At 41.4% G+C, this 27,589-nt stretch overlaps 1 protein-coding gene across 1 annotated transcript in view; it reads left to right on the top strand.

Annotated features, from left to right (window-relative positions):
- The first annotated feature begins 524 nt into the window (after positions 1–524).
- The window catches only part of TNFAIP8L3 (TNF alpha induced protein 8 like 3), a 48,118-nt gene continuing 21,053 nt past the window's right edge, over positions 525–27,589 (top strand). Inside the window, exon 1 of the mRNA XM_069866839.1 lies at positions 525–639. Coding sequence (XP_069722940.1) covers positions 588–639 — 52 coding nt within the window. The 5' untranslated portion in view covers positions 525–587. The remainder of the gene's footprint in view (positions 640–27,589) is intronic.

Below are 27,589 nucleotides of genomic sequence, written 5' to 3'. Positions count from 1 at the left end.
TAAAAGCAAAGGGAAAGACAGACCTACCTAATGTCAGAGCTGAACAAGCGGCCTCAGCCCCCTGAGTTAAGGGATGGCTCAGGACCATAGTGGCCTGTAGGACACAGAGTCCAAGTTACAAAGTCCTAGCGAGTTATTTTTGAGGGAAACGAGCGATAAGGAGGGGGGAGAGAGACAAGAGTCGGAGGAGATGCCCGGGGGAGAAGAGAAGGAGGAAAAGACCAAGGAAACGGGGCATCCCACAGGGCAGATCTGCGCTCCGGAGCCCCCTTCGCCTCCCCGGCTGCCGGGGCCGGGCAGCCCCGGGCTCTCCCCTCGCCGGCGACCGCAGAACTTGTGTAACAGGCTGCTCTGAGCCCGGGGCTCCGCCGCGCCCCCGCTCCCTCCTCCCGGCTCCGCTCCTCCTCGCAGCCAATGGCACCGAGCGAGGCGGCGGCGCCGACCCAGCGCCCGGGCTGGGAGGAGAGGGGGAGGAGGAGGAGGAGGAAGAGAGGGAGGAGGAGGAGGAGGAGGAGGAGGCAGCCGGCTCTGCTCGCCGCTCGCTCCCATCTCCCGCCGGCCGAGCTGCCCCCGCCGGGAGCCGCAGGATGGACTCGGACTCCGGGGAGCTCAGCGAAGGGGAGCTGGTCTCGCCCGCAGGTAAGGGGGCACCTGGGGGAGGTGAGAAACGAGCTGTCCCGGGGCTGCGGGAGCCTCCCCCTGCCCCTCCGAGCCCTGCCCGGCAGCACGGGAGGGAGAGAGACCCCGGGGGCAGAGGGGAGGAGGAGGGGGAGCTGCCCCGGGAGCAAAGGAGGGGAGAGGGGGGGATGCCCCGGGGAGCAAAAGGAGAGAAAGGATGGGCAGCTCCACCGGCTGCAAAGAAGGTGAAGGGGAGCTACGTCGGGTGCAAAGGAGAGGAGAAGAGGGGAGCTGGCTCGGGGAGCAAAGGAGAGAAGGAAGGGGGAGATACCTCGGGGAGCAAAAGCAGAGGAGGAGTGGGAACTACCCCGGGGAGCAAAGGAGGGGAAGACGGGGAGATGCCCCGGGGAGCAAAAGGAGAGTAAGGAAGGGAAGGGGAGCTACACTAGGAGCAAAGGAGAGGAGGAAGAGGGAGCTACCCCCGGGGAGCAAAGGAGAGGACGGGGAGATGCCCCCGTGTGCAAAAGAGAGGGGGAAGGGGGAGATGCTCCCGGTGCAAAGGGGAGGAGAAGGGGGAGAAGCTCCGGGGAGCAAAAGGAGAGTAAGGAGGTGGAGCTGGCTCGGGGAGCGAAGGAGAGAAGGAAGGGGGAGATACCTCGGGGAGCAAAAGGAGAGGAGAAGGGGGAGCTACACTGGGGGCAAAGGAGAGGAGGAAGGGGGAGCTACCACTGGGGAGCAACGGAGAGGATGGGGAGTTACCCCCGGGTGCAAAGGAGAGGAGGAAAAGGGAGATGCCCCCGGGTGCAAAAGGAGAGGAGGGGGGCTTGTCCTGCCCAAGGAGGTGCCTTCAACCCTGGCGTGCGAGATGAGCCGTGTTGGCTTGAGTCTGATGCATTGTGCTCTGTGTCTCCAGAGGCTGCAAAGTTTTTGGGGGTTGGTTAGGGTCATTTTGCTGTCACTGCGGGACCACAGCAGTCAGAGACCCCCTCAGAGGCCAGCATGTGGGGCCCTGGGGCCACCAGGCTTTTGTTTTCAAGTCCTAAGTTGTCACCAAAAAAAATTTTAAAAAAACCCAAAACATAAAAACACTGCTGCGTAGCCACTGCAGGCCACATAGTTCTTAGATGAGACACAGGGAGAAAAATTAAAATATCTCCTGCCATTTCCAGATTTCCACATTCCTGCACAGAAATCACTGCTGACGTGCTGTCATCAAAGGCTGCACGAACAGTAAACGGGGACCACAAACTTGTATGAAATCCAGCATACGTAGAGGCAGGTTTGCATCCCAGTGCTGGTCTCTTGGTTTCTCACTCTGGGGTCCGTGGCAGCGTCCCCTGCCATCGCGGGACGGGCTGCGGTGCTGCCACACACACAGCTGGCACGGAAGGGACACACTCGACCTCCAGCTTCCCATGGTGACAGGCACAGGAATCTTCTCCGAAGCCATTTAGCCAGCATCAGACACCCCCAAGCACAATTAGCACGAGGGCTGAAATTGTCTTAGCGATCAGAATAAACCCAAATAGAAAGTTCCTGCGTTACATTACCATCTCAGAGAAAAGTGTTTTCACTCTGATCCATCCAGTTTAGGCATCCTTTACCCCATCTGGCACCTCCCCCGACTCCTGTCAAAACCAAGTTTTTCAACACCAAAAAACATTTTAACTACAAAAAGGGAAAAAACACCAGGTATTTTGTGAAATATTTAAACTGTCCTGTTAATACAGTGGTGAACAACGGTAGGAAGTTGGAAGATAAACAGGTGTCATCTGCTCTAGTCTCCCAACAGAACATGTGTTTATAGCATAGTCTTAAATCCAACTCAGTTTTAAATATTAGTAGCATTTACTAGCAATATCTTGCTTTGTATTTTCTTACTCAAGAACTAGAGAATAAAAGACTAGCAACAGGTATAAAGCTCCTTATATTCAGAAAGCTCCACTAGGCTGAACTTAACTGAGACCACCAACAGCTGTACTTTTTCATCCAAATATTCGAAGCAATGCATGAAGCACAAGTTACAAACACTACATTTCTAGATAAATTAATGTAACATAGCTCCTGCCAGCAACTCACTCCTGTTCTTAATAGGATTTTCTTTTAAATAAATTAAAAATAACTGTGCTTAGAGATTGCCATAAGTGCTTTTTATGTCATCACTTGCGAGCTGCCAAGAGCTGATGTTCATCATTCTCCTCTCCTCTTTCCTATTCCTCCTTTGTACTATCCAAGAGGAGAAAAATCTGGTATTTTGACCATACGTAGCAGATGCCTGTGCAGTAGAATAAAACTGGAATAGAGTGAAAACTTGGTGGGTTTGTCTTAACCGGTTGCCCTCATCTTTTCCGCACTAAAGAATCACTTGCTGTTTGTATCCCCCATCCTCTTCTGGAAAATGTATTTTTGCTAGATTTCATTTGGTCTTTTTCTGCACTCTGCCATATGTACAGCGCAGCATCTCTCAGTATGTGGGTGTTGAGCAGTCACACTGTCAGTCACCATCGCAAGCGCAGAAGCTGAGGGGTTATAGTGTGGGATCCAGTCACCACCTTGTTCGGGGAGGTGCCACTCTCCCCCCAGATCCCAGTGGCCAGGGGCATCCTACCTGCAGTTTATAGGGCAAGCCAAGCACCTCGGAGAAGTATTTACAATGAAGTCACAGTAATGGTCTGATTTCGGCTATCGATTTCGAAACAGGTAGGATTATTGTATTAGAAGTGACACCAACATGAATGTTAAGCTTAACTCTCTTCGTGACCAGTCTTTGCACTTCCAAGTTTGAAAGCAATGACTTCTGCTTAAACAGTTGCCCACTTTTTAGGTTGTCTGATTGTTCAAGCCCTGCGTGACACAGTTTACTTGGTCACCGGGGCTCCACGATGCTAACCCATTACTCTTGCAGTACTTATTCAGCCTCTTGCTCTCCCCTGGTGGAACAGCACCCCTGCCACTCCTGGTGTGCGCAGGACAGGAGGCTACCTGGGACACTGCCACCATCTGCCACACGCTTGGCTTCAAGAGCCAGCTGGAGTCTCACTCCAAGATCCCAGCAGCCTCGCTTCCTTTAATAGCCCACTTAAAGCTCAGTCTCCAAGGAGGGAGAAGTATTTTTTCCTGTATTTATTCTGAGCACGTTGCCACGATAGCATCTTCCTATTTCTTTGGTGCAAACGAAAAGCTCCTTCTATGGGAGTGCTGCAAGATGTTAGCTGTACTGTAAAACAACAAGCACCACATCTCTGCACACTAGAGCATCCGGCTCCACAGCTCTGGCTTCCATCAGCCTCCTCACACCCATCCATTACTGCTTCAAATTTCAGGTATCTAGAGTGGAAAAAATATTTTTGTTTGTTTGTTTTCAAAAAAACTTACTCCTGATACAGACCCCTATTAAAAGCCATAATTAGATCTTTGCAGTTGTGGAAGAAATAAATTTAAATGCAAAACATAAGAGTTACATACTACCTGCTGTGAGAGTTCTGGAGTTTTACTATACACTTGACCAGTCGCATGTCATTTCTTATCCTACAGCTAAGCTTTTGATAACTGAACGGGTAAACTTTAAATAGAAAATTGTTCTCCTTTTTAATGTCCACCTATTGAGAAGCTGCTTTTTTTTTTTTTTTTTTTTTATAGAAAAAATCCTCAGTAGACCAAGGGACTCTTTCATAGGTAGGATACCACATGAAAGTATGATGCTCTGTGCCATCTTTCAGAGTAACATTTCACAAAAATCCAGGTCATCTCCAAAAGCAATGACTTCGCAGTGGGTTTGGAGACTCTGCATGCAAGAGAAAGGTGGCAGAGCTTCATTTGCTGTGCCTCGTCCTTGGTTCTTTGGCTGAAATAGGCAGGATTTTGGACACGCAGATTTACGCAATATTGATTTAAGCCCTTACAAGGTATTAAGTCAGAACACAGATTTCCACGTTTATTTTAATAGGACACTATTTTAATAGGACGCTATTAACATATGCTAAGTAGAGGCTAAATTGCCTGTATAGTCTTTGAAACCATACAGACTATTTTTATGAAGTTTAACATATCCAGGAGAGTAAACTGTTGCTGGTCCCCTCTCTGGCTTTCCTCCCACTGAAATCAAGACACATTTGGCCTAGGGAAGAGAGCAGCTGGCACTGCAAATAGAGCTCTAAACTGGTGACAGGTTTTGGTTTGGGGTTGTGGGCTTTATTTTTTTAAAAAAACATTAACACTGTGGAGCCTATGGCTTTCTATGATGCCAGGGAGAAGAAAATTAAGACAAAATTATCACGAGGCTTGCATCCATAAAGGCAGTGGGGGCACTATTATGCTCTTCAATAGGGCCAAGATCTTACCCTGCAACTCCTTGCATGCAAATATTAATGCATTTAAGTTTATAAATTATCTGAACTCTAGACAATAAATATATACTTAGTAAAAACAACAATACGTTTATACATTATTTATTGTTGTAAAACAGCCCCAACAGACATGAATAATTTTTCTGGAACTGTAATATTATTTGATTTGCAATGCTTAGCAAATAACTTTTCCTGCAAATTATTTAGCATGCTATGTGAACTGCCTGTGCTTTTGCGATATTAATCTTTTAAGCCTGTTACATATTTTAATCACTGTTAACTGCCATTCAAGAGCCAATATATCCTTGTAAATATAAAAATAATTTGAAAGCTTACTGTAAGGTACTTAGCACATAGTTATTTGAAGCATCAGTAGATTGCTTATGTGACATAAAGTGCAAGTAGGCATTTTATAACTATTTTTGCAGTATCAAACTGGTCATTTGAACAGTGTTTATCAAGACAAAAGGTATACTTTGCCCCAGGGAATACTCATGAATTTGAGCAAAGATAGGATTGATTTAACTAAGCCTTGTTTCGATTTTACAGGAAAATGTTTAAGTCAGGTATGCAATAATATTTTTTGGACTTTAGGCAAGCCAGCAGAAGTGGTAGGTAACAGTATGTTGTCAGTATAGAAGCTAGAAAAAATAAAAACCACTGAAAAAAACTATTTTGAGTGGAAGGTGCAGACTCTATACTAGATGATTCTGTAGTGAAGTCCTTCCTAGCACTTGTCTAATAAAGGGCTTTCCCTTCTGCTGGAAAACAAAGGAAAAACAAAGCTAGTTGAGGAAAGATGGACAGATGACAGATGTGAACTAGCACATCATGGGAACCCATGCTCCAAACTCTCTTACAGCCCTTTTGGGATCGCGCTGCAAGCTGAGACAAGCATGTGTCCAAGTTTCCCTGCCAAGGCAGAGCGTGCCAGAGACGCTGTGGGATGAGCAGGCAGCAATTGCCTGTAAGAGCAGCTAACGCAGGCACACGAGCCAAGAGCCTGGTTGGGTGGCATTTTTTTTTAACTTTACTGTTCCCTCCAGGAAACACCTGGGCTGCTGATTTACATAGAGACCCCTCTGTGGCACAGCGACTCTCAGACTGGGAACCTTATCCAACTGACAAAATAAATAAAATAAATTAATCCTGCCGTAAAGACCGTAAATAACCCCGTTTTTGTCAAGTTGAATAGACCATTGGACAAGCAGAATGGTTTACTTGAACAGGTCAACTTCTTCAGGCTTCTGTTTGGTTTTTTTAGTCAAGTGGAAATGTGAATTTCACAAAGTATGGATCGAAGCCCAAGTTCATCTGCAATAGCAACATCTGTGGATGAGGCTGCTAAGCAGCAATAGCTGATATGATATAACAACTCTTTTCAGTAGCTTTGATAGCTTCTTCCTACTTTTGAGAGGATGGCACATGAAAAATGTGGCCTCAGGAGGACTCGGCATCATGGGTGAAGCAGAAACTGGCTCCCAGGTAGGGGTAAGAGACACATGGTGTTGTGTTAAGTTATGTTAGTGCATAAATACTTGATATTCTTGATCAGAACTACTTACTTCAAGGACAGGGTATGCTAGTGCCACCCAGACACACTGACAGCGGGCCGAGGCCAGCTTTAATGCTTCCAGGTCAGAGATAGCCTGTTTTTCAGACAGAGAGGCTGATTTTACACTTATTCGAATAATGGATGTAAGGGGCTTTTCATAACCACAAAGTGATCTATCACCACCTAAAATTATGATGCTGCTAGCAGTGAACAGAAAGCCTCTTCTTTTTCTAAGATGTACATATGGACAAGCCTTGGCAAAGGAATTTATAATGCCAGATGAAGTTCTTAGATAGGAACGTGAAGCAATATCCTGCCACACGGCAGTCATCACCTTTTCCCATCTAAGTTGCCAGATAGGATGAGAGTGGATTCCATTTGACATGACATCCTGGCAGTCACGAATGACCCGTAGAAGGCAATGAATGCATCTCCTCAAAAACCTCACACTTCCCATTTGAAGAAATAAATTATTTCTCCTTCATTCTCATCTACATCAAAGACTAAGAAGTCATGGTAGGAATAGTAGGTCACCTGATTTTGTTGGTAAGAGAAGAACAAAGCTATAAACCCCAAGTAAAAAGGAAAATAATTGACCAGGTTGATGAGAAAGTGTTCTGGAAGACCTAGCCTGCCCAAGAAGCCTTCTGTGCTTGCACTTACCCACAGCACCAGCACTGGGGTGACAGGTCCTCCCAGGTTCCAGGAAAGTAGGAGAAACCTGTAACTTCCTAAGAGCGCTCACTAGCTTTTCTAGTAAATTAAGCAGGACCTGGCTGTGGGCCAGAGCAGCGGTACACAATCATCTAAACTGTTTATCTACTAATATTCTTCCAGGCACTGTTTCAGCCCATGCCAGATAGCCTCCCACAAAACATCCTGGCATGAGACAGAGGATAACAGTGGCCAGCATGAATTAAACAACATTTGGCGTGTGGGAACGAATTCATCTTGCATCCAGATGGCAGTAAAGTGCGTGTACAACACGTTCTGTCCCAGTCTAGAGACACAGACCCTGTGGTCAGAGCAGGGTGCAGAGATTCTTCACTGTTGCCTTGACTTCTGATGCACCACTCGAGGCGTCCAGGCTGTTGGGTTGCTTCTGAAGCTCACCCAGGGAGGCTGCCTTGGGCCAAGACCTGGGTTTGGAGCCTTGCCCCATTAAAAGTGTGTTATTTGCTGTTCGTATGCAGAAATCTATCTGCCATTTAAATTATGGGAAGGCATCTTATAGGCTTACAACTTTAGCTGAAGGAAACTCATCAGAAACTGAGGCTAACTTGTTACAATAATTATGACTTTATTATACCCAAGAGTCAAACTTCTTGAAAAGCCGAGCCGAGCTCAGATGCTGGCTCGTAGCCAGTGATTTTTCTGCTAGGCAACCATCTTTAATGAAAATTATTGAGAAAGGGCAAAAGTCACTTGACTGTCCTTTCCAGCAATCACTAATCTCTTCTTGGTAGAGATTCTGTTTTAAGTCAAGATTTGCAAATTGGGTTTAGCCTTTCTACAGAGGAAGAAGGGGACCGGTCTCTGTGCAGACAGAGGTTTTTTCTAATAACTGTTGATGCAGCAACAAAAAATAGAGCAGGAAGATTATCACCATCTAGGATACGAAAAAAACACTTCACCACAGAGACATTCCCTTTGGTGTTCTTAGTGGTGCTAGTTTAATATGAAAGGTAATCTTCTGAAACACAAATAGTAAAAATTAGCAGAAAAATCATCATCTCATTTCTGGCACTAACTTAGTTTATCCAATCAGATCGTGTTACTGGAAGAAACTATATTTTCTCCCTTTTTCTTTGAAGAAAAGTATTAACACTATTATCGTGTTACCATTTCCTTTCCAAGTAGTTTTCTGTTTACTTCTACAGCACATAGTTTACATGGTCAGATCACCAACAGATGCAGATCAAACAAATACAAGTTCCTTGGACTTTTCAAAGAGAGGTTTTTCTGAGTCATTTTAATTTTAGTTAAGATAATAATCGTTCAGATTATTTTTCCAACAAAACCTCTGTGCCACAGTGTTATGCCAGGTGAATATCTGTGGGTTTGATTACTCGCGTTTAATTTTAACTTTGTGTATTTGTGCATCATTTCCCCTTCACTCCCAGAAGTCAGAGGGAAGCAGTTTAAAAGTATCAAGAGCAACCTTCATGTTCACTTCAAAGCAAGTTATAGTTGGTGCCTTGCTATTTTGATACTTGCCAGTATTTCGATACATTATTTCAGTAATTATCTCCAGTGTTAAGAGAAACTGTTAGTAGTAAAGGCAAAAATGACCAGCAAAAGCACAGCTACTGTATCTCTTAGAAAACAGAATAAGTGAGGAAAAACGTTGACCTGGATTACAGATTTAGGAATGGGATAAAAAGTTCAAGGCTAACTATACATAAAGATCACTTAAAGACCACTTCCACAAACTTCAGAGTGATAATACGCCCCGGTCTTACCAACCTGAACTAACTGGTGCCCTTTAAATATATCAGGGTCTATAACTAAAGGAGGAAGTTTTTATGCAGTGATTAAAGCTCATGTCTATCAGAAACCAGCTTCTATTACATAAACCTAGCCTGACCTCAGCTATGAGGTCTCTCTGGCTTCTCTTTTATCTGGATTTGTTTTTAAGAGTCTGTTTCCATATCAGTTCTTAACAGTTGGTCATCCTGCATAAGAAGGAATAACGTAACATTTTGTATCCTTGGGACAGATAAGGCTGAGGTTTCACTCTTAAGTGCAGCCCCCATCAACCCCCCCAAAAAACCAAACCCCACAAAAACAACAATAACAGAAGCTGGCATTTCTCCACAAAGGGCTTCCTTTGCAGAAATCATACAGAATTGATGGAAAGCCAAAAACAAATAATCCTAATGAGAGATGAATACCAGTGTTCTCCATAATTCCACAATTTAACTTTAAAACTTGGATTAAAATAGATGTCTGAGAGCTTAGAGCAGTCCCAGTACTTAGTTTTTAATCAGCTGGTATGTTTATCCTCCAGACCAGAATGCCTCCTGTAGTTCTGAGGCCAATTTCCAAACTATGAACTAGGGGTTGTCTTATAACTAATTGGTATAATTCACTTTAAAAATCAGCACAGCTTTCTCATGTTCAGTGCTAGTTGTTTAAAAGCATAGTTAGGAAGAGCCAGAAAGTAGGCACTTTCAATGTTATGTTGCTACATGCAAGAGCTTGGGCTGGTAAAAATGGATGTTTTGACTACATCAAGAGCAGTGAGTGGTGCTGAACCTTGGGAGGACATGCAGAAATGCCTCATGCTTTGAAAAAAGGCCCAGTGTACTGTGGCATGCAGAAGGCAAGGAAGGTAAAAAGCCCTTTTCCATCCTCTCTTGAACTGCCACATGCTACTATAAAGGCTAAGTCCCTTGAAGAAATAGAGAATATAGCCAAAATCTTGATATCTACATCTTCTAGCCTCTAGATTTTTTTTCTAGTTCTCTCTCTTTCCACCCATCCTCACCTTTTACACTAAGAGTTTGTTTGCGTTCCTTCTCCAAATACCCATATCTTCCTAACACATAACCAATCTTCTTGTTTCCCCTGTGCCTCAGCCAGTATGTTTTCTTTCGCAAGCCTCAGTTCTTCAGTATTGATCAGATTCTTCTTCCTTAACTCATTTCTTCTCAAATATCCTTAGATTTATGATTTCTGCTATGATGAAAGTGTGTAAATGCAGGGAAGTTGTATTTCATGAAAGGGAAAACTGATGGGAGTAAGATATTGCCTTGTCTTTGTAACCAGAGGTATTAGATTTGCCTTGCCTGAGGAACTAACCTGCCTCCTTTGGCAAAAAAAAAAAAAATACAGACAGTTGACTTATAAATCAGATCATCTTGATTAGTAAAGCATGCTGAGAACAGGAAAGTTAATTTGATTTTGAAACACTGAAACAAGTAGATGCAATATTTACCAGAAAGTGAGAACACAGGGGCTTCTCCACACAGAACAAGAGGTTCCCGTTATTTCCAGAGTGCATTTCTGAACAAACACCTTCTTGGAGAAGCATTATATCCTCACCTGCATGAGATCAAATCACTGGGCTCAAATAACAGGTCCAGGGATAGTTTAATTTCTCTGCAGGTACAGCAGCCCGTGACTGTCATTGATCAATGTTCAGAGGACACTGCTTTCTAGTGACACCGTTTAATTACAGGGAATAAAGAAAAACAGCGCCTAGCCCTTTTGCAGAGCATTGTGATGAACGATGGTGTGCAGATCTCTGCTACTCAAGTTTACCAACAGATTCTCTTAGAAGCTCTAATATTTTTAAATTAAAAGACACTGCAAGAGAACTCACAGAGGTTGCCTCTGGAAAACGAGCACAAGCTTTAAACATCTGTGAAAAGGCAGTGATGGTGAGAGATGCTTCTAGAAACTAAACTCTTCACTTCAGACACGAATGCCTCTTTTAATGTTCTGCCAATGAGATGAGGATGAAACCACAGAAATACATCAAGCAAGGCTTTAGGGAAAGGACTTGAAAGTAGGGAATTGCCAAGGTGGCACAGGTTCACCAGAACACCAACACAGCCCCTGCATTCGCCTTTCCACTCCACCAGTGAGCTGAATCAAACTCAAATCATAGCGAAGTCTGCCCTTTGCAGGGTCAGCAGCCACCCTGGCACCTAGGTTTCACCTCTCATCACCAGGGTGGCTACAAACAGGGGCTCTATTTTCCTTCCACCACAGCATCTCACCTCAGCTCCAGTCAGCAGCACCTTGTGTGTTATCTGCCAGAACACGAGAGGCCAGGCAGCCATCCCAGCAGGTAGGGGGACAGAAAGGGGGAGCCCAGCTTTACCCTGGTGCAGCCCTTCCACGTCTGCAGGTGCAGGGCAGCAGTAAAGACACACTCATATTACCCAACTTTGGAGCCAACATGTCTTGTGCAGCTTTCACATCCCCAAGTGCTACGTCTACGCTCGCCCCTCCACGCACAGAAGAGGAGTAACAGTTGCTCTTGCACTGCTTAGAACTCTGTCTATTCACCTTTTAGAACTTCTCTAGGAGAATATTGCCTTAGCAACAGCTGAGCAGTATTAAGACAGAGACAAGTGATGCGTAGGAAGAGAATTTAGGGCGATGGGGGGGAATCGTTATTCAATGTTTTCCGTATTTTCATAGAACAGCAATTGATTTCCTTGAAGTTACTGCAGTCAATGACAAGGAGGTAGAAATAAAGCATGACTAGACATACCAGATAACCAATGTAGGCAACCACAGACCAAGAGGTTTTTTTGATTATATACTTGTTACTGAATGAGCTTTTCTCCATTTGTAAAGTTCCTTTTTCCTCATAGCTACATTTGATGGAAATTCAGATAGCATGTGTGCCGCTATATTAAACAACTATTTCTGGAATTTGTTTCTTTCCTCACTTTTTTCAGACATTAAAGTAGCAGTTACGCTTCTTAATAGGATTATAATTTAGGGGCAGTTGATTCCTGTGCTGAGGCACTTCCATCAATGACTAAAATACAAACTGTCTGCTCTACAGATCAAATGTTATTAAAGAGATTGAAAACAAATCGTTAAATAAGTACATAGCTTTCTTTTAAAGCAATGTGGCTTCTTTACCAAAGTAAAATGATAAAAATACACATGACATCATAAAGCTTATGCAACTCAAAGCACAACTGTTGCTGAAAGTTTTACAGCTATCTACTTTAATTCATTTGGTTTGAAACTTGCCTTGGTCTAATATTCTTGGGGGCCTAAAAACTTTTTTTTAATAGAAACAACATGTTATATAATGCAACTAAGTTCTTTTAATACATATGTCAAGTGGACTAAAATAATTTTCCTTAAGGAAATGCTATATATAGAAAAAAACTAAATACTTTCAAGTCATAGGCCTCAGCAGGTCTTTTGACATCATCCCTAGAGAGGCAGAACTACAAATAAATATAAAAGCAGTTTCCTTTATAAGAATACACAGAACAAAGAAACAGCTTAGTAAGTAAAGACAACAGTATTTTGCAGAATGGAAGTCATTATCCTGTTGATTCATGTTTTTCACTCTAGTAACATTCACACCCCATTTCCATGAATGGGAGGTGCACACACATCAGTATGTAAGACTTAAAGCTAAGTTTTAAATATTTTTAATGAATGTGAAGACCCAAATGAGCCATAGAAAGTGTAGGCTCTGCAACACTTGAGAGGTACAATGTAGGATAACAGCTCTGGGGAAGAAAAGAACCTGCTGTTGACATTGCAGACAGTTACTGGGGTAAATCAGTTGCCTCCCTGGGGAACCCGTGATGCCACTATGCTAGAAAATACCTGCCTCTTGACCTTTTGAAATTGTCTCTTAGGCCTTGAGCACAGCACACCTGGATTGTGCCAGGAGTTAGAGTAGGTTCGCTTACTGGGAATTTTCTGTTTTGTTTTTAGCAGATCCACAAAAAAAAAAAAAAAATTAAATATGCAGACACACACAAAACTAGTGTTTAAATGTATTTTCACTTGTGCTGGTATATACACACATTCCACTTTCATGATGGTAAGGAGGAAACCGATGGCTACCTTGCCCAAAACATTTTACAGTGAAAAGCAAAGAGAAGTTCATGTCAGGATGGTTCTGCCTAAGGCAGTGAAAGCAGGGTGAGCGATTCTGCAATAGCACTGGTACCCAGGTAGAAGGCATCACAAAGATGTTAGATGGCTATAGATAAAGCATAGAGGGAATATGCTTCTAGGATATAGGAACAGATGCAACCCTGATTTGGAGTTTATATATTTCAGAGCTATTCTAACACAGTACACAGGGACAGACGCTTGCAGAGTAAGAGATATTGCAGTATTCAAGAAGCTTCACCATATCTCTACACGCTTATTTGGAAAGAGATGGAAAGAAAATATCCAAGTAAGGTTTTCCAGGATTTTTTTCCTTTTAAGTTGCTCCACCATTAAAAAAAAAACCCAAACACTGGCAGGATTCCTTTCTTCATGTAATATCAGAGCAGGCGTGTGTACTGGTAATACCGTATTCATGTTAAACCCAGACTTCCATATTAATCGTTTGCCCACCAATTTAATACATTGCAAAAGGTTTCCATCATTCGTATATCTCTTAAGAGAACAGAAGTGGCAGAGTTTAAGTAACACCTTCCTGAATTTCACAGCAAATAGGATTTGAAATGTAAGGACACACTAAAGATACAAGTCTCATTTCTTTGTGCAGCCTCCCATATGATAGTCTTTCAAAATCTGATGGATGAAGTACTGGACTGACAGCAGGGTCTTAATGACAGCCTTAAGCAAGTATTTCAGTTGTGTATTTCTCATCCCATTCCTGGCTTGCTTTGTTTATTTACCATCACTATTTTTAGGTCAGGAGTGCCTTTCCTTATGAGTTTGTGCAGCAAGAACTCCAAGCTGCTTAATTAAAAGCTAGTATTTGCCAATATCCACACACTGGATAATCACAGCAGGTACTTTCATAGGTATGTTATGAAAGAACTTCCAACCCTGAGAAAGCAGCTACACCACTGCAGTTAACAGATCATCTTCAACATGGAAGATACAGATGTATTCAATATGGTCTTTCTGAAGTCATTCATAAAAGGCTGCTGTTTCAGAACTAATTTATCATAGCCACACTTAACTTTTTGTCATATTAAAAAGATGAATGCAATTATTTTTACAATGAGCATATGATTAGACAATAAAGGAATGTTACAAACAGAAGTAGAAAATTCCGATTTTCCAGTATTTCAACTGAAGAGAACACTCTCATACTTTTCCCTCATCTTTCCATTTGCTACCGATTCCAACTGTCTAGCTCTCAGGCAGTGAAAGCATGTTTGGAATAAAATTAGAACCCACAATTTGAAACTATTGGGTGTTGTTCCGTTTTGCTTTTCCCTATAATACATGAGCCTCTTACTGAAAAGAGGAAAGCCTTTCACCCAAAGAGAATCTACCAGAACAAAAATTTGGCAGTATTAATGTGCTCCTGACTGCTAGCATATTTTCCGACACAAGTCTTCCAAAATATGGGGTGGGATCAAGCACAAAAAGAGATCCCAACTGAGTGATAGGACACAGGCTTTCTTCCATGGCTGTGGTACACACCCCACAGTCCAAACCCACAGTCTCCCTAAGAAACCCACTGTACGTCACAGAGGGAAAAGTATTCCCCACAGCACGTAGGGTCGTTATTTTCTTCGCAACCTGAGTTTCAGTTCTTCCACATGAAACTGTTTGTGTGGACTTTACATATATAACCTACCTACACTTCAGTCTTCTGAAGAGACTGCTTGCTGCCAAGATCACTTGTGTGCAAGCCAAGGAATATGGACATTTTCTGATCCTGTCTGTTAAGACTTTTCTGGAGGAAGCTGGCTTTCTAGGGTGTGAATTTGTGCTTTTAAACCATCTGCCCTCTATCGCTTCATCTCAGTCAATGCCTTAGTGGAAGGAATAATAAAATCTATTCTAAGGTGACAAGATATGGTAACCTGGCACTAAATCTTGTATTCTAGAAAGCTAGATGAAACCTGGCCTGAAATATAACAGACTCCAAAGTCCATCTGAGGCATATTAGTAGTGCTCTGACAGTAGTCTTGCCTATAGAAACACAGGCTGAAGGTTTGCTAGTAAACAGCTGTAGTGGGATAATATTATTTTCCTTCTTTGACTTCAAGATTAGCTTATTTAATCTAGAAATGAAATCAGTACAAGACAGTGTTTTTATACACACATGCTAGAAGTTTGCTGAAGATAGTTAATATGCACAGGGATCGATGTCTGCTGGAGACAGAACAAGAAGCACTCAACATATTTGCAGCCAGGGAGATTTAGCCTGGCATTAGGAAAACTTTTCTAAGAATTGCAAGTACCGCATTATGCTACGAAGGGGTGTTGGTCTTTAGGAATGGATTAAGAGATGTATCTCTTCTGACTTGCTAGTCTTATCTCAGAGAAACGAAAGGATTAGGCGATTGATAAAAAGTTTCTTGCTTCAACCTCTTGTTTCTATAATACTGGAACAACACATAGCGATTTGAAGCCTAGTTCAGCAACGTAAACAACTATTTTCTACACCAAACCAAACTGTTATCCTGACTTTGTTTTCCATGTGAGCAGACAGGTTAACCTTTGCCAAAAATCCATCCTTAATTCAACCTCATTTTCAACACTGAGAGCACCCACTGATCCTAACATTAACCCAACAACACTTGCTGACTACACTGATTACCAAAGTGTAAATGCAGTTTGTGAAATGTAAAAGCTCAGTTGCAGAGGCTCATAAAGATGCAGCTGAAAAAAAACCTAGACTACTTGATAATTCTTGTATCTCCTCTGCATCCAGCTGAAAAACTGTAGATTTCATTAAGCCATGAGATCAAGGTATGCCACTTATGTGTATCTCATCCTGTCAGATCACATTCACAATCCATTCTCACCTCCCTAGATTCGATTCAGATTAATCTCTCCCAGCACAGCCTCAGGTGCTACTGATCCTTAATTGCTACAGAAGGCACTGCCCTGTGGGCTGCTGCCTGCACTCATCTCTCCAGAAGATAATGTTCCTCCAGAAGCCAGGTGCAGCCACCTTCTGTGCCAGCTGGCCTCGAAAGCAGACAGAGAGCCAGTCTAAGTCATCAGCAAGCTATACCTGAAGATCTGTCAATAATATCTCGTATTTACATACCATATAGCCACCAGCCATTGTTGACATCTACTGGCAATCTTCACCCCCTTAAATAACATTAAAATTTCACAATCTCCTGTAGGGAACTGTAGGTACAACTTGCCCAATGCCCACAAGATGTGGGTGTAAATTACACCTGGAAAAAAAAGTGTATTTTTGCTCAATTAAAAATACACCATCTACTCCTAGTCTACAGACCAGTGACATACTGGTTTATAGGTTTGACAGTGCAGTGAGGCCAGGAGGCAAATTAATATCAAGTGCAATTGCTGAGGAGCAGATACACTTTCTGGCAAACCTGACAATGGTTTTATACATCAAACATCTGGGTCTTTTTATTTTAATCTTGTTATGACAAAGCCATATATAGCAGGGGAAAGAAGTCTTACAGAAGTAGAACTGTTCCTAAAGTGACCTAAAACAGACTAAACAGACCACCTGTCTTAGGAATCTGATTTTCTTAGCCAGGAGTTTAAAAAAAAGGACTGTTAAACCATGAATTATAGTTAGCCTTACTCCTTTCTTCATAGTGCTATAATATAGTGCACTATAACATAGTGCTATATCTAAGGGGACTGATGGATGAGGGTATAGGGGAAAGGAAGACTTTTTCACTTAAAAGAATGAGTAGTTTGGTAGGTTTTAGGTTACATCTTAACAGATGGAGTATTCCAGAGTCCTGTTGTGAATTCCAGCCTTATCCTGACCCTGACTCCTAAGACACTTCAGCCTTCCTCCCATAAACTTTGGTTTTCATGCAAATTAAGGGAGGTGAGATGCCCTGCAGGTGGTCACTCAGCTGTGAGGACCAGGTCTTAAGTTGGTCTCCTGAGTCTATGGTCAGGAACACCTTATCTTTCATTCACTTCTTATTAATTCAAAATATGGCAAAGCTCAGAAAACAGGATGTCTTCAGCTCCGGATTACAGAAGAAAAAAAGATTCAGGCAGCCTTATGGGGACAGGACTCCAAACCACGTATGATCTTGCCTCCCATTTACCTGCAAGCCAGCTGACAGCAGCAGCAAGTTTGGGATTTATGAACATAAAGGTTTTCTTAAGTTTTATTGTATGAGGGAGACAAGAGAAAAATCCATTTTCCTTGCAGTGCTACAGAGTCACTCTGGATACGCAAGGAAAGCACATCAGAGCAAAATTACTGAAATATAATGCTACTGAGCAAGGCTGCTACTGAAGGCAATTGGCATAATGTTCTGCTATTCTGCTACCAGAAATAAACTAATCAAGCCTTGATTATATTCATTTTAATATTAAAGGAGACGTTAAAACATCCATCTACCTCTTGGAAGAGAATAAAATACATCAATAGAAAGAAGTTGAGGTACAAGAGAATTGCCAGGAACCATGTAAGCAAGAAAATACCATTGTCATGAACACCTCTTGACCACAGGCATGTACTTGCTTATACTGGCTAATCCAACAGTTTCTTTCTTTGGGGCTAGTAAGGATTATGCCTGCTTTGAAAAAAACAAACGCACATACCCCTGGAAAACCACACAACCTAAACAAGCAAAAATTCAAACACTGCCAACTAACCTTAATATTCAAGTCATAGAACAAACAGGAGTCCTTTAAACATATAATCAAACAGGCTAGTGAAGATGTTGCCACACGGCACCTTCAGAGGAGACTTCTTGGTTTGCACAGGACTCTGCTAGACACCACTGTAAGTTTATGACTAATAAATTACAATTTTGGATTTTTATACATTTAGAATGGCTGCTTACAGCAAAAAAACCCCACAACTTACACAAATAGCTGGATCCCTCTCAGTTCCACAAGATAATGAAACAAAACTGTAGTGACCACCCAGCGAAACCCCAGTTCCACCTGTGCCTGCTGCCAGACCAACATAAAAGGACCATAAAACCCCTATACACACTGTAGCATCGTGGAAAAGCTCCTGTCTTTTCCAGCACACTGTAGTAGGCTGCGCAGAATGGTCACTGAGTCAGACCAGGGCTCTCTCCAGCCCAGTAGACAACTTCTCACAACAGTGAATGCCCAGACAAGAAGAGCAGAGTACATCACAATATTAACACAACAATTTCTCACAGCCTCTAGTAAGTAAAGGCCCCAAGACTTCCCAAGTTAGAAGACTTACCAGCAGTCCCAAGGAGCTGCATATCCACCTTACGAGTTGTTCCTGCTGCCCTTCATCCTCCCACAACTGTCTTCTCCTCCTCCCTCCCTGCCATTTCAAGCACCAGGTGCAGCTGGTCAGCAAAGCCCTTGATTTGCTGATGAGAAGCACCTTGTGCTCTGGGTGAGACAGCAGTAAGGTGCTTTGCCCTGAACTCCCTCCTAGGAAGGTCTTACTGCAGAAAGGCTGGTGGATTACCGCGTTGCATTCTGGAACCACCGTTCTTCGCTTATTCTGTGCCAGATGCATTTCTCATGACAGGCTGCAGCACTATCTTACACACTAGAGGTAAAGACGTAGGATCCTATTAAGACATTGCATCCTATTAGGGGTTGTGACCCTCGGATTAGCCACGAGACTATCCGTATTTAAATTGACCTCCATCCCTTCCTTCTGGGGCTTTCCCAGCTCCATAGGCTGTGAGAAGGATCAGTGTTACCATGCGTATCTCCCACAACTGCATGTTCCATGTGTCTCGGATGCGTAGACCAAAATATGACTACATGGTTCATATTATTTTGAACCATTAATTCATTTTGGTACTTTGAAGTCTGCTGTGTGGTTTTTTGACATTCGCATGCTCAAACAAACAAACAAAATATAAATACAGTAGCAGAGACCAACCTCTTCCATCCTTTTTAGAGTAAAAAGTAAATCTACAGTATTAACAATGTCATGTGGAAGCAGCAATTACAGAGTACGACTACATAGTAAGACAGAAAAAGATCCTGCAATTATCAAAGGGATTTGTTTTTTAATTGGACTTTCAAGTGTCAGGCTGTTTTTAAAATTCTATTAGTATTTCTGAAAATCAGTGACAGCGTCGTTTGTCTTGCAGTGTAAAGTCGGTTGCTACATGAAATAAGTATCTTCCGAGTCCAGCAAAGCAATTTAAATTCATAAGGTACTGTATTAACATGATGAAGACAAACATAATTTGCTATTAATAAAATAAATCTTGTTTATTGCTTAACACAGAGGCAAAGCCTAACTTTGCCATTTGATTTTGGTAAAAATCCCATCAAGTGAGGAGTTAGTGCTGGATACAAGTCACTGTATGGGGAGGAAGCAGGAAAATATTTCCCTACTGAAATGTTACAAGTTTTTTGGAGTAGCTAGCAGGCATTGTCAGCTCTGTGGAAACTGAATGCAAAAGTGCCAGCTTGGACTGTGAAAATCACCCTGCAAGAGTCCACAGGGGACACAGCACTGAAGTAGGCAAATGGAAATTTAAAATTAACTATCCCACTAGCAGGTAAGCCCAGGTGGAAGGTCTCAATCTGGAAATCATGTTATTTGGGTCTCTCTTTCACATCCTTCACCGTATCCTTCACGGTTGCTAAGAAACAGCAGCATTACAGTAGAGTAATCATTCCTACTCCATTCTAAATTGTAGCTAATTAGCCCATGTGTGAAGTGAAGTGGGATTCCTAGCATGAGAAGAAAGAGAGAAAGTTTATGTTTAAATGCATGAACTGATACAACTGAAGAACTGAGGATTCATGCAAAATCAAAATGTTCAAATGGCCAAAAGCATTGGAAAGTTTCTGTTTCTCAGAATGTTTTCTAATACATAGGTATTTGTAATACATAGGTAGAATAACAGAATCCTAATTAGCTGTGTCCCAAACCCTGTCCTTTTGCAGACCTTAATGAAAATTCTCAGCTTGAGTGTGAAATTTGATGGGCACAAAGAAAAAGAAGAAAAAAGAAAGGTATTCTCCTCTGCCATGGATAATTTATACAGCAAGAAAATGTTTACATCTTAGGAGAAGGCAGAGAGTAAAAGATGCTGCTGAGGTTTTTTTAGAAAATTTGAAAATATACTTTCCAAATGGAAATTTAAAAAATCTGGAACAAATTATTTGAGAATGAAAATGTTCAGGTAACAGAAATATATCTGATTATCCTTGTCTTCTGCATTTCTTATTTACCTGAACAAGTTTAAACACCACGGCCTTAAACAGAAATGAGCTTCTGTCATTTGCCAGGGAATTTTCTAATTAGTGCCTTTGTCGCATGTAGCTGTAGTCAAAGGATTTTGTCATTTGATTTCCAAACATGAGTGAAAATTTGGTATTTCATTATGAAAGAACAATGAACAAGTGCCTGTTACTTGAAGCTCAGAACAGATCTGTCATTATCTTTCTAGCAAATTTGTGGTAGCAGTAATACTACTTTTTAACTAAGTCAGGTAAGGGAATTTTAAATACCTCAGACAAGGATGGCTGCGAAAGCCTTTTTTTTTTTTTTTCTTCTCCTATGCTGTGTTCCCTTTTATCTGGAGAGGATTTTCAGAACGTCTGCTAGGAAAGGAAAAGAAAAAAGTTGCTTCAGTATCTTTTTCTTTTCCAAATCTTGATGTTACAGAAAGACCTTTCTAAAACAGACACAACAGACTCGGTCCTCACTGAGCAGAGACTCTCATAGACTGTCTAGGTGCTAAGTGTTAACATTAATCACCAGCTCGATCTACGCTCTGTTAGACAGCTTTCATTTTAGGGGTTATTTATAAAAGTCAACATGATACGCAGTGATGGTTTATTAAGCAGGATAAACGCTGCAACCAAAAACTGAAAGGTTTTTGTTTATTATGCTTTGAGAGCTTTCAAATTATAAAAACATAGAAAATATGTTTCAAATCCTTGTTTGGCAAATATATGCATGTGAATATATTTTTGTGTGCTCATTGCTATTTCCAGACTGAGATTCAAAAGTTTTTACTCTGATTAATCCTCAAGCCTCTGTTTTCCCTTCTCCCTGTAATGGTATAAAGATTGATACATCTTGTAAGAAATCGATGATTATTTCATTTTACTACTGATGAGGACGTCAGAGGGCTTTTAAGATGCATTGTAAATATACAGTTTGACTGAGGCCACGTTGGCTGCGACCCAAAAGAGAAGCTATGATAATTTTTGGAGTGGCTTAGTGCTATTTTGGAAGTCAGCTGAACAACTGGCTATTGTCAAAGGGGCATAAGAAGGTTAAAGCATGTAATCAGCAGAGATGGATGCAGCCCTGACCTAGGAGAGGAAGATACAATCTGGGGGTGAGAGGGGATGAGACTTCCCCTTCTCCCACTCCTTTCCCTACCCATCCCATCTGCGACTCTGAAATTCATATGGGTAAAAAAGATCTCTGTAAGATACACGTCAGTAAGAACCTAAGGTTCATATACTGCTAAGGGCTTATATTGGCCTTAAGCAATTTGAAGAGTTCTTGCAGGGATTCTTTATATGCCCAATTACCCCCAGATAATATAATATTTAAAAAAAAATGTTCAATTCTAGCTATAAAAGATTATCCATGGTTGATCGTGGTTGGTAAAGGTTTTAGAGCAGCTTGCTGACTTGTGAGAATGGTGGATGTTTCACAAAAATCTGTTAAAGGGCATATGTTTAAAGAACATAAATATTTATTTTAGTGTGCCTTGCCCTTTGAACATCATTGTGAAGCAGGCTGGAGTGTAAGTCAATAAGATGGTAAGTTTTGTTGCCAGTTCCCAAATCTAATGCATCTTTGATGGTAAGGAATGTTACCCACTGGGCTCACAGCCCTACCTGAGCGTAACACAGTGGCTTTAAACTGTCTTTTATGAGATTAATCTGTGAATAAAACTAACCATGAGTTAGAGCAGCTCAGGTATAATAAACCCAGACTCCTCCACTATCTTGGGGGTGCTCTTTGGCTAATGGCTCACAGACTAACTCTCTTCTGGCTCGCTCCTAAGGAATTTTAGGCTGAGAACTGAATTCACTGGGAACAGCCAGAGTTCTGGCTGCCCATACACAACATAAAGGAGAAGCAGAGGTTTCTGTGCACGTTCAGAAACTGTCTTGCCCCTAGCCTTAATCCCATCAGTTTCAGCAAGAACTGCCCATGCAGAGATGGTTGCAATGTCCTAAAAGCATCAATTTAGATGGTAGTTCTGTGCCCAGAAAATTTGAGGTCCTGAAACCAACCTAAAGAAGCCTTTATTGAAAACAGCAGATAGTTCTGTAAGTGCCAATAGTTCTATAAGTGCCAACCCCTCAATACATGGTCACATGGAACAGCATGACAGGGTAATTCCACTCTGTAGGAAGGAAAGCGATTTGGATCAAGCTGCGCTCTGCCTGGAAGACCGAGTACTCCTAAACATTGCTTCAGGGAAGTTCTTGTAAAGGCTGGTGGAGATGAGGATGCATGACAAATGGATTTGGCTTCATGAATCAGCTGCCTAAAACTCCTACGTACGGCATGAGCAGCGATAGTCACTATTACAGCACATGAATTGTAGCAGAAAGGGAGGAGCTGGCAGGACGTACAGACATTAGGCAAGGACTGCAGTCCCGCATTCCCACTGGCACTCGCTGGCAGATCTCTGTGCTCCAGTGTTTCAGCTTTCAAAAGGAGCTTTTGGAAAAAGGCAATGGAATAGCCACTCGGTTTCCACTTGACAGAGAGCAGCAGTTCAGACCCACTAACTGTAGATTCTTTTTAGAGAACAGCCCTAGAAATGAATTGGATAAAGGCGTAGCACAAAATAGGCTGCTGTTTCAACTGGCAACTCAGAAATACACTAGTGTTGGGCTATTTCTGTCTGTCTTGTACAAGAATAAATTTCCATCATTTTAAATTATTTTTCCAAGTAATGCAATCTGGTTTCATTTTCCAGCACTTAGAGGAGAAACCTTTACTTAAATCTTGCAAGCGATCACTGGTAACTAGATGATCTGGTAACAGAGCTAAATAAATATGCAAAACACACAAATGAGCTTGCTATCTGCTCCAAAGTGCTGGAAAAATATAAAATATCTGGTTAGTTCTTTGAGTGGCCAACTTGCAACCCCAGCAGTAAAGGCAGGACCTGCGTGCTCTGGAGCAAACTCCTTTAGCATAGAACAATGTGATCTCTGCAGCAATGGTGACTATAACCAGCTATGGGAAGGCTGGAATAAGGAATAAACACTCACCCAATCATCTCCTGCAGTGATTTTCAATGTTTTGTTTGATTTTGCAGATTACTTAACTTTTATTTAGTTGAGCTTGCTCGTATGTGTTATATGTACTCAGTTGAGCTTGGACAGCCTGATCTAGTGGGAGGTGTCCCTGCCTATCACCGCGGGGTTGGAACTGGATGATCTTTAAGGTCCCTTCCAACCCGAGCTATTCTATGATTCTATATAGTAAATTTAAATATACAGAAAATTGATTATGTTTTCTTAGTTACCTTTTTCACTGACATCTTGGAAAAAGTTCATGGTCTGCTCTGGTCTGGCTGTGTCCACCCAGGTCTAACTTATACGGGATGAGTGCTGGACTGTACTTTCTATATGCTTTACTTAAGAAATAAACACAAACCTCTGTGGAGGGTTGTGAAATGTTCTACTCTATAGAGAGCTGGTACAAGGGCAGATGAGCAGTGGTGCACAACCTCTCCATAAACATCTGAATTTCATTGAATACAAGTGGGAAAGGGAATGCTTTATGGTTTAGTGGAATTTTTTTTTTTGTTCAGCATTTTTGTTTTAATTAATTTGTCTTTCTTCCCCTGCTAGTAAATTAGGGCATGGCATTTCACCTGTCTCCTTGCATAACTTGAACAGCGTAGAAAACACTGATTTCTGTGCTAGTGCTTGTGCTGCACTGTTTTCTGCTGGTATTTTAATATGGTCACTATCAAAGAATGAACAATACAAATATAAACAACCCATCAGAAGCCCCAGTCTTTGAAGCTCTGTATAACAACTAGTCCTAAATAAAAGCAGGAACTTAAACATCACCAGCAGCAGTTTTATGGACAAGAAAGAAAACTTTCATGTAGTGAGTGCCTACAGAGGGACTCCTACTGATCACCAACACATGAAAGGATACCAAAGAGGAGACGTGCGAGACTTCAGCTGTATGAGGTTAATCATTATCTACTTGAACCAAGAATAAAAACAGAAGAAAGAACACAGGACATGAAGAAGTTAGAAAAAAAGTCAGCCTGATTTAATTGGAAATATTCACTTGGCTGGCTTCTTTAGTAATTGTTGGAAGCCATTCCAACTCTTTATATATATAGAAGTGATATAATTCAACTCATAAATATTTTCTTAATAAGCAACAGTTCTCCCAAAGTATGTGATTTAGTCCTACGGAGCTTGTGAGAAACGAGGCAGTTCCCGTTGCGCTTCATAAATTTACAATATTTCATGACAACAATAATGTCTCTGCTGTGTATTTTACAAGTAGGGTATCCCAATAAATGTATTTGGTATCCTATGAAGTGACAAAGGCTTTGGACAGGAGGTAATAAAAAAAAATGCTGAAGCAATTATTACTGTCAGTCCTATGGTGTCAGAGAGAGGAAATTACAGTATCATTAGGGAAATCTATATAAACATATGCAAGACTAGACCTGATTAAAAGGCAGTCTTCACGCTGCTGAAAGGCTGGCAAAACCTGGTGGTGCTTGGGTTGTCATTAAGAATGAAAAAAGAGAAAATTTAAATGTGTGTATGTACATACTTATGGCACATATATACATATTTGGGGGGGCGGGGGGTCTTGTTTTGATTTTGTTTGGGTTTTTATCCCCAAAAGGACATTCCATCTACAAGACCAAGGTCAATATCAGCTCTGTTAATTTGAAGAGGAGCAGAAAGCTGGATTCCCTATTGCACAATAGGAACAGCTCACTTCTTCAGCCAAAATCTATGCAGCAGAGCTAATGCAAACAGCAGATGCAGGAAGAAAGAGCTGGGAGACTGACAGGAAATCATATGGAATTTTATAAAAAATACATGCGTTTCCAACAATATTTTAACCAGTCAACATTTTCCATCAAAATAGCCTAATAAGAAGATTTCCATCTTATATTAATGCTAGAGATAGCCCATAATTCACAAATTTCCCTGTTCTCAATTACATAAGTAGATAGAGCCTTGATATTTGTCCAGTGATAAGTCTCGTTAGGTCCCAAGTGATTATTGTTCTTCAGACAACCTATTAAAACTAAATCTGATGAGGTGAGTGCTCCCTCCCTTGGTACAGAACTGCACTGGCTTATCAGCGCAGGTGGAACTATGCCAGTGTACACCAGAGGATTTAGTTTCTTATTTTAAAGAAAAGCAAACAGTTTCAGAAGCCAGATCTGTACCCTGGGACAGGAGATGTAGGAGAGGCCATAAATTCTTCTTGATTCAGGGGTTATATTTTTCTATGACTTCAGTGCAAATTTCAAGCGAAGCTCTGACTCATCTTTGGGATATTATTCAATATGGTTATTAAACATTAAACATTGCATGAACAAGGTTACCTTAGCACAGGCAAAAATTTAGGACGCATTTGGAAAGATGAGAGAGGGGAAAGAGAAACAGAACAAAAAAAAAAAATCAAGATATTTTAAATTCAATTTCACACTAAAGTCTATTCATTTTACTCAGAACATACCCAATAAAATGGTAAAGCTCTTTACATGAGTAAGTTTAGGCAGGGCTTGGCCGTGAAATCCCTGGCTGTTAAAGAAGCCTGTTTTGATTAGTTTCAACTTGCTTTGGGTTTAAAAAAAGTAACAAATAGTGCTAAAAATCAGGGAGGTGCCAAGGCTGGCAACTGAGAGTCCGCTAAGCAGCCAGCCATTCTAATCAGGGTACCAGTGAAAAGCACTGTTCTCTGGCAACGGGCAAAGAAACAGCTTTTCATTCATCTTTTTCCCACTTCAGTGGGTTAGTCACGACTAACCAAGTCAAATAGGCTCATTATTGTACCTGTTCAAAGGATAAGGATTTTATATTTTTCCATTCAGGTGGCTTTGCTGGTGTAACTAACCTCTCACAGTTAGTTAGGACTTCAAAAGCATCACTTTGCTCCACTTACCTCTTGGAACATTCGGTTAATTTCTGTACATCTCAATTAGGGAAAGCAAACCAAGATGTGTTGTACATTTTCCAGGTCAAATGAATATCTAGGCAGCGCTACAATCAGCTGGGAAAATCAAAATTCACTCCTAGAAGAATACTAAATTTCATAGAAATATACCCTCATCATTTAGGCCATACTAGACATTATCAGAGGTCTAAACTGGTTTTGGCATGGGTATTTATTTGATGAGGAAAGTCTACTTTTCTTGTATAACAAAGAAAGGGAAAAAGATTACACAAGCAGGACTTGAAGAATAGAGTGCAATTACAGTTGCCTGTATTTAACCAAACCACATTAAGTACCACGTGTTAAGAATGACAGCCAAAAAAATAATAGAATTCCATAGAACTGATAAATCATGAGAGCTATGGGGTTTTTAAATCATCCAGTGCACACTTTTCTCCATCCCTATCTCTGAAGCAGCTTTTTCATTTATTGTTTTGGTGAGCTGTGCCTTTTGTCTCTTTACTTCTAAGGCTAAAGCAAAAATAATGCCATTAAAAGCCACTCCTAAATCTAGCCTTTGACACAAGCAATTTATATTCCCATATTCCAGATGAATTGCATGATTATTTTATGGAGAAAAAAAAAAAAGAGGAGGATTGAGGCAAGAACGGACACAGTAAGATTTCAGCTTGTCCTCTGCTTGGGAGGTTGTCATAGTGAAAAGTAAACATAGCTAAAAGAAATGAGGAAATGGTGCTTCTCTGCATATACTGATCCAGTCCCCAGTCTGGAGGATGGGAGCCTGAGTACAACGAAGACATCCTTTTGGGATTCAGGACATGAATTCAGGCAGTAGGCACCGTGCAATGCATGGTTATTCTCTGATAGCTGTGGGAAATTAGAATGATAATAGATATCCTGTGCAGAGACACTACGGGCTGAGAAACATCATGCAGGGAATCTCAAAAAAAAAATACAGTTGATTGGAATATGTCCCCTTTAAATAGCAAGTCCCCCCTAAAAGAAATAGGACAGAGCACCTGCTGGATGTTAATCAGCTTTGGATGAGAAATGGTTAGAGACAAAACTCAGTACTTGGAAATTAGAGAAGCATCTTTAGAAAAATAATCTCCCTGTCATCACATGTGGCATCATGTTTTTTTCATGGCCACTTTAGGCCATTATCACTGATATCAGTAAAGATGTTCTTTCATGAAACTCTGAATGTAGCAAAAGAATTGTGATCTATACAAAAGGAAGTGGAATTGGGTCCTAAAACTCCTTGCTTGTATGCAACCTCAGGATGAAGTGCCTACAGGTATTTCAGATTCTCATACAGCAAATGTTCCTCCACAAGGTAGCATTTTCTTTACTTTT

This window comes from Phaenicophaeus curvirostris, chromosome 12 (genome assembly GCF_032191515.1).
Source record: "Phaenicophaeus curvirostris isolate KB17595 chromosome 12, BPBGC_Pcur_1.0, whole genome shotgun sequence".
Lineage (NCBI taxonomy): Eukaryota > Metazoa > Chordata > Aves > Cuculiformes > Cuculidae > Phaenicophaeus > Phaenicophaeus curvirostris.
The sequence above is the reverse complement of the archived record's forward strand: the minus strand, read 5'-3'. Positions and strand labels throughout refer to the sequence as shown.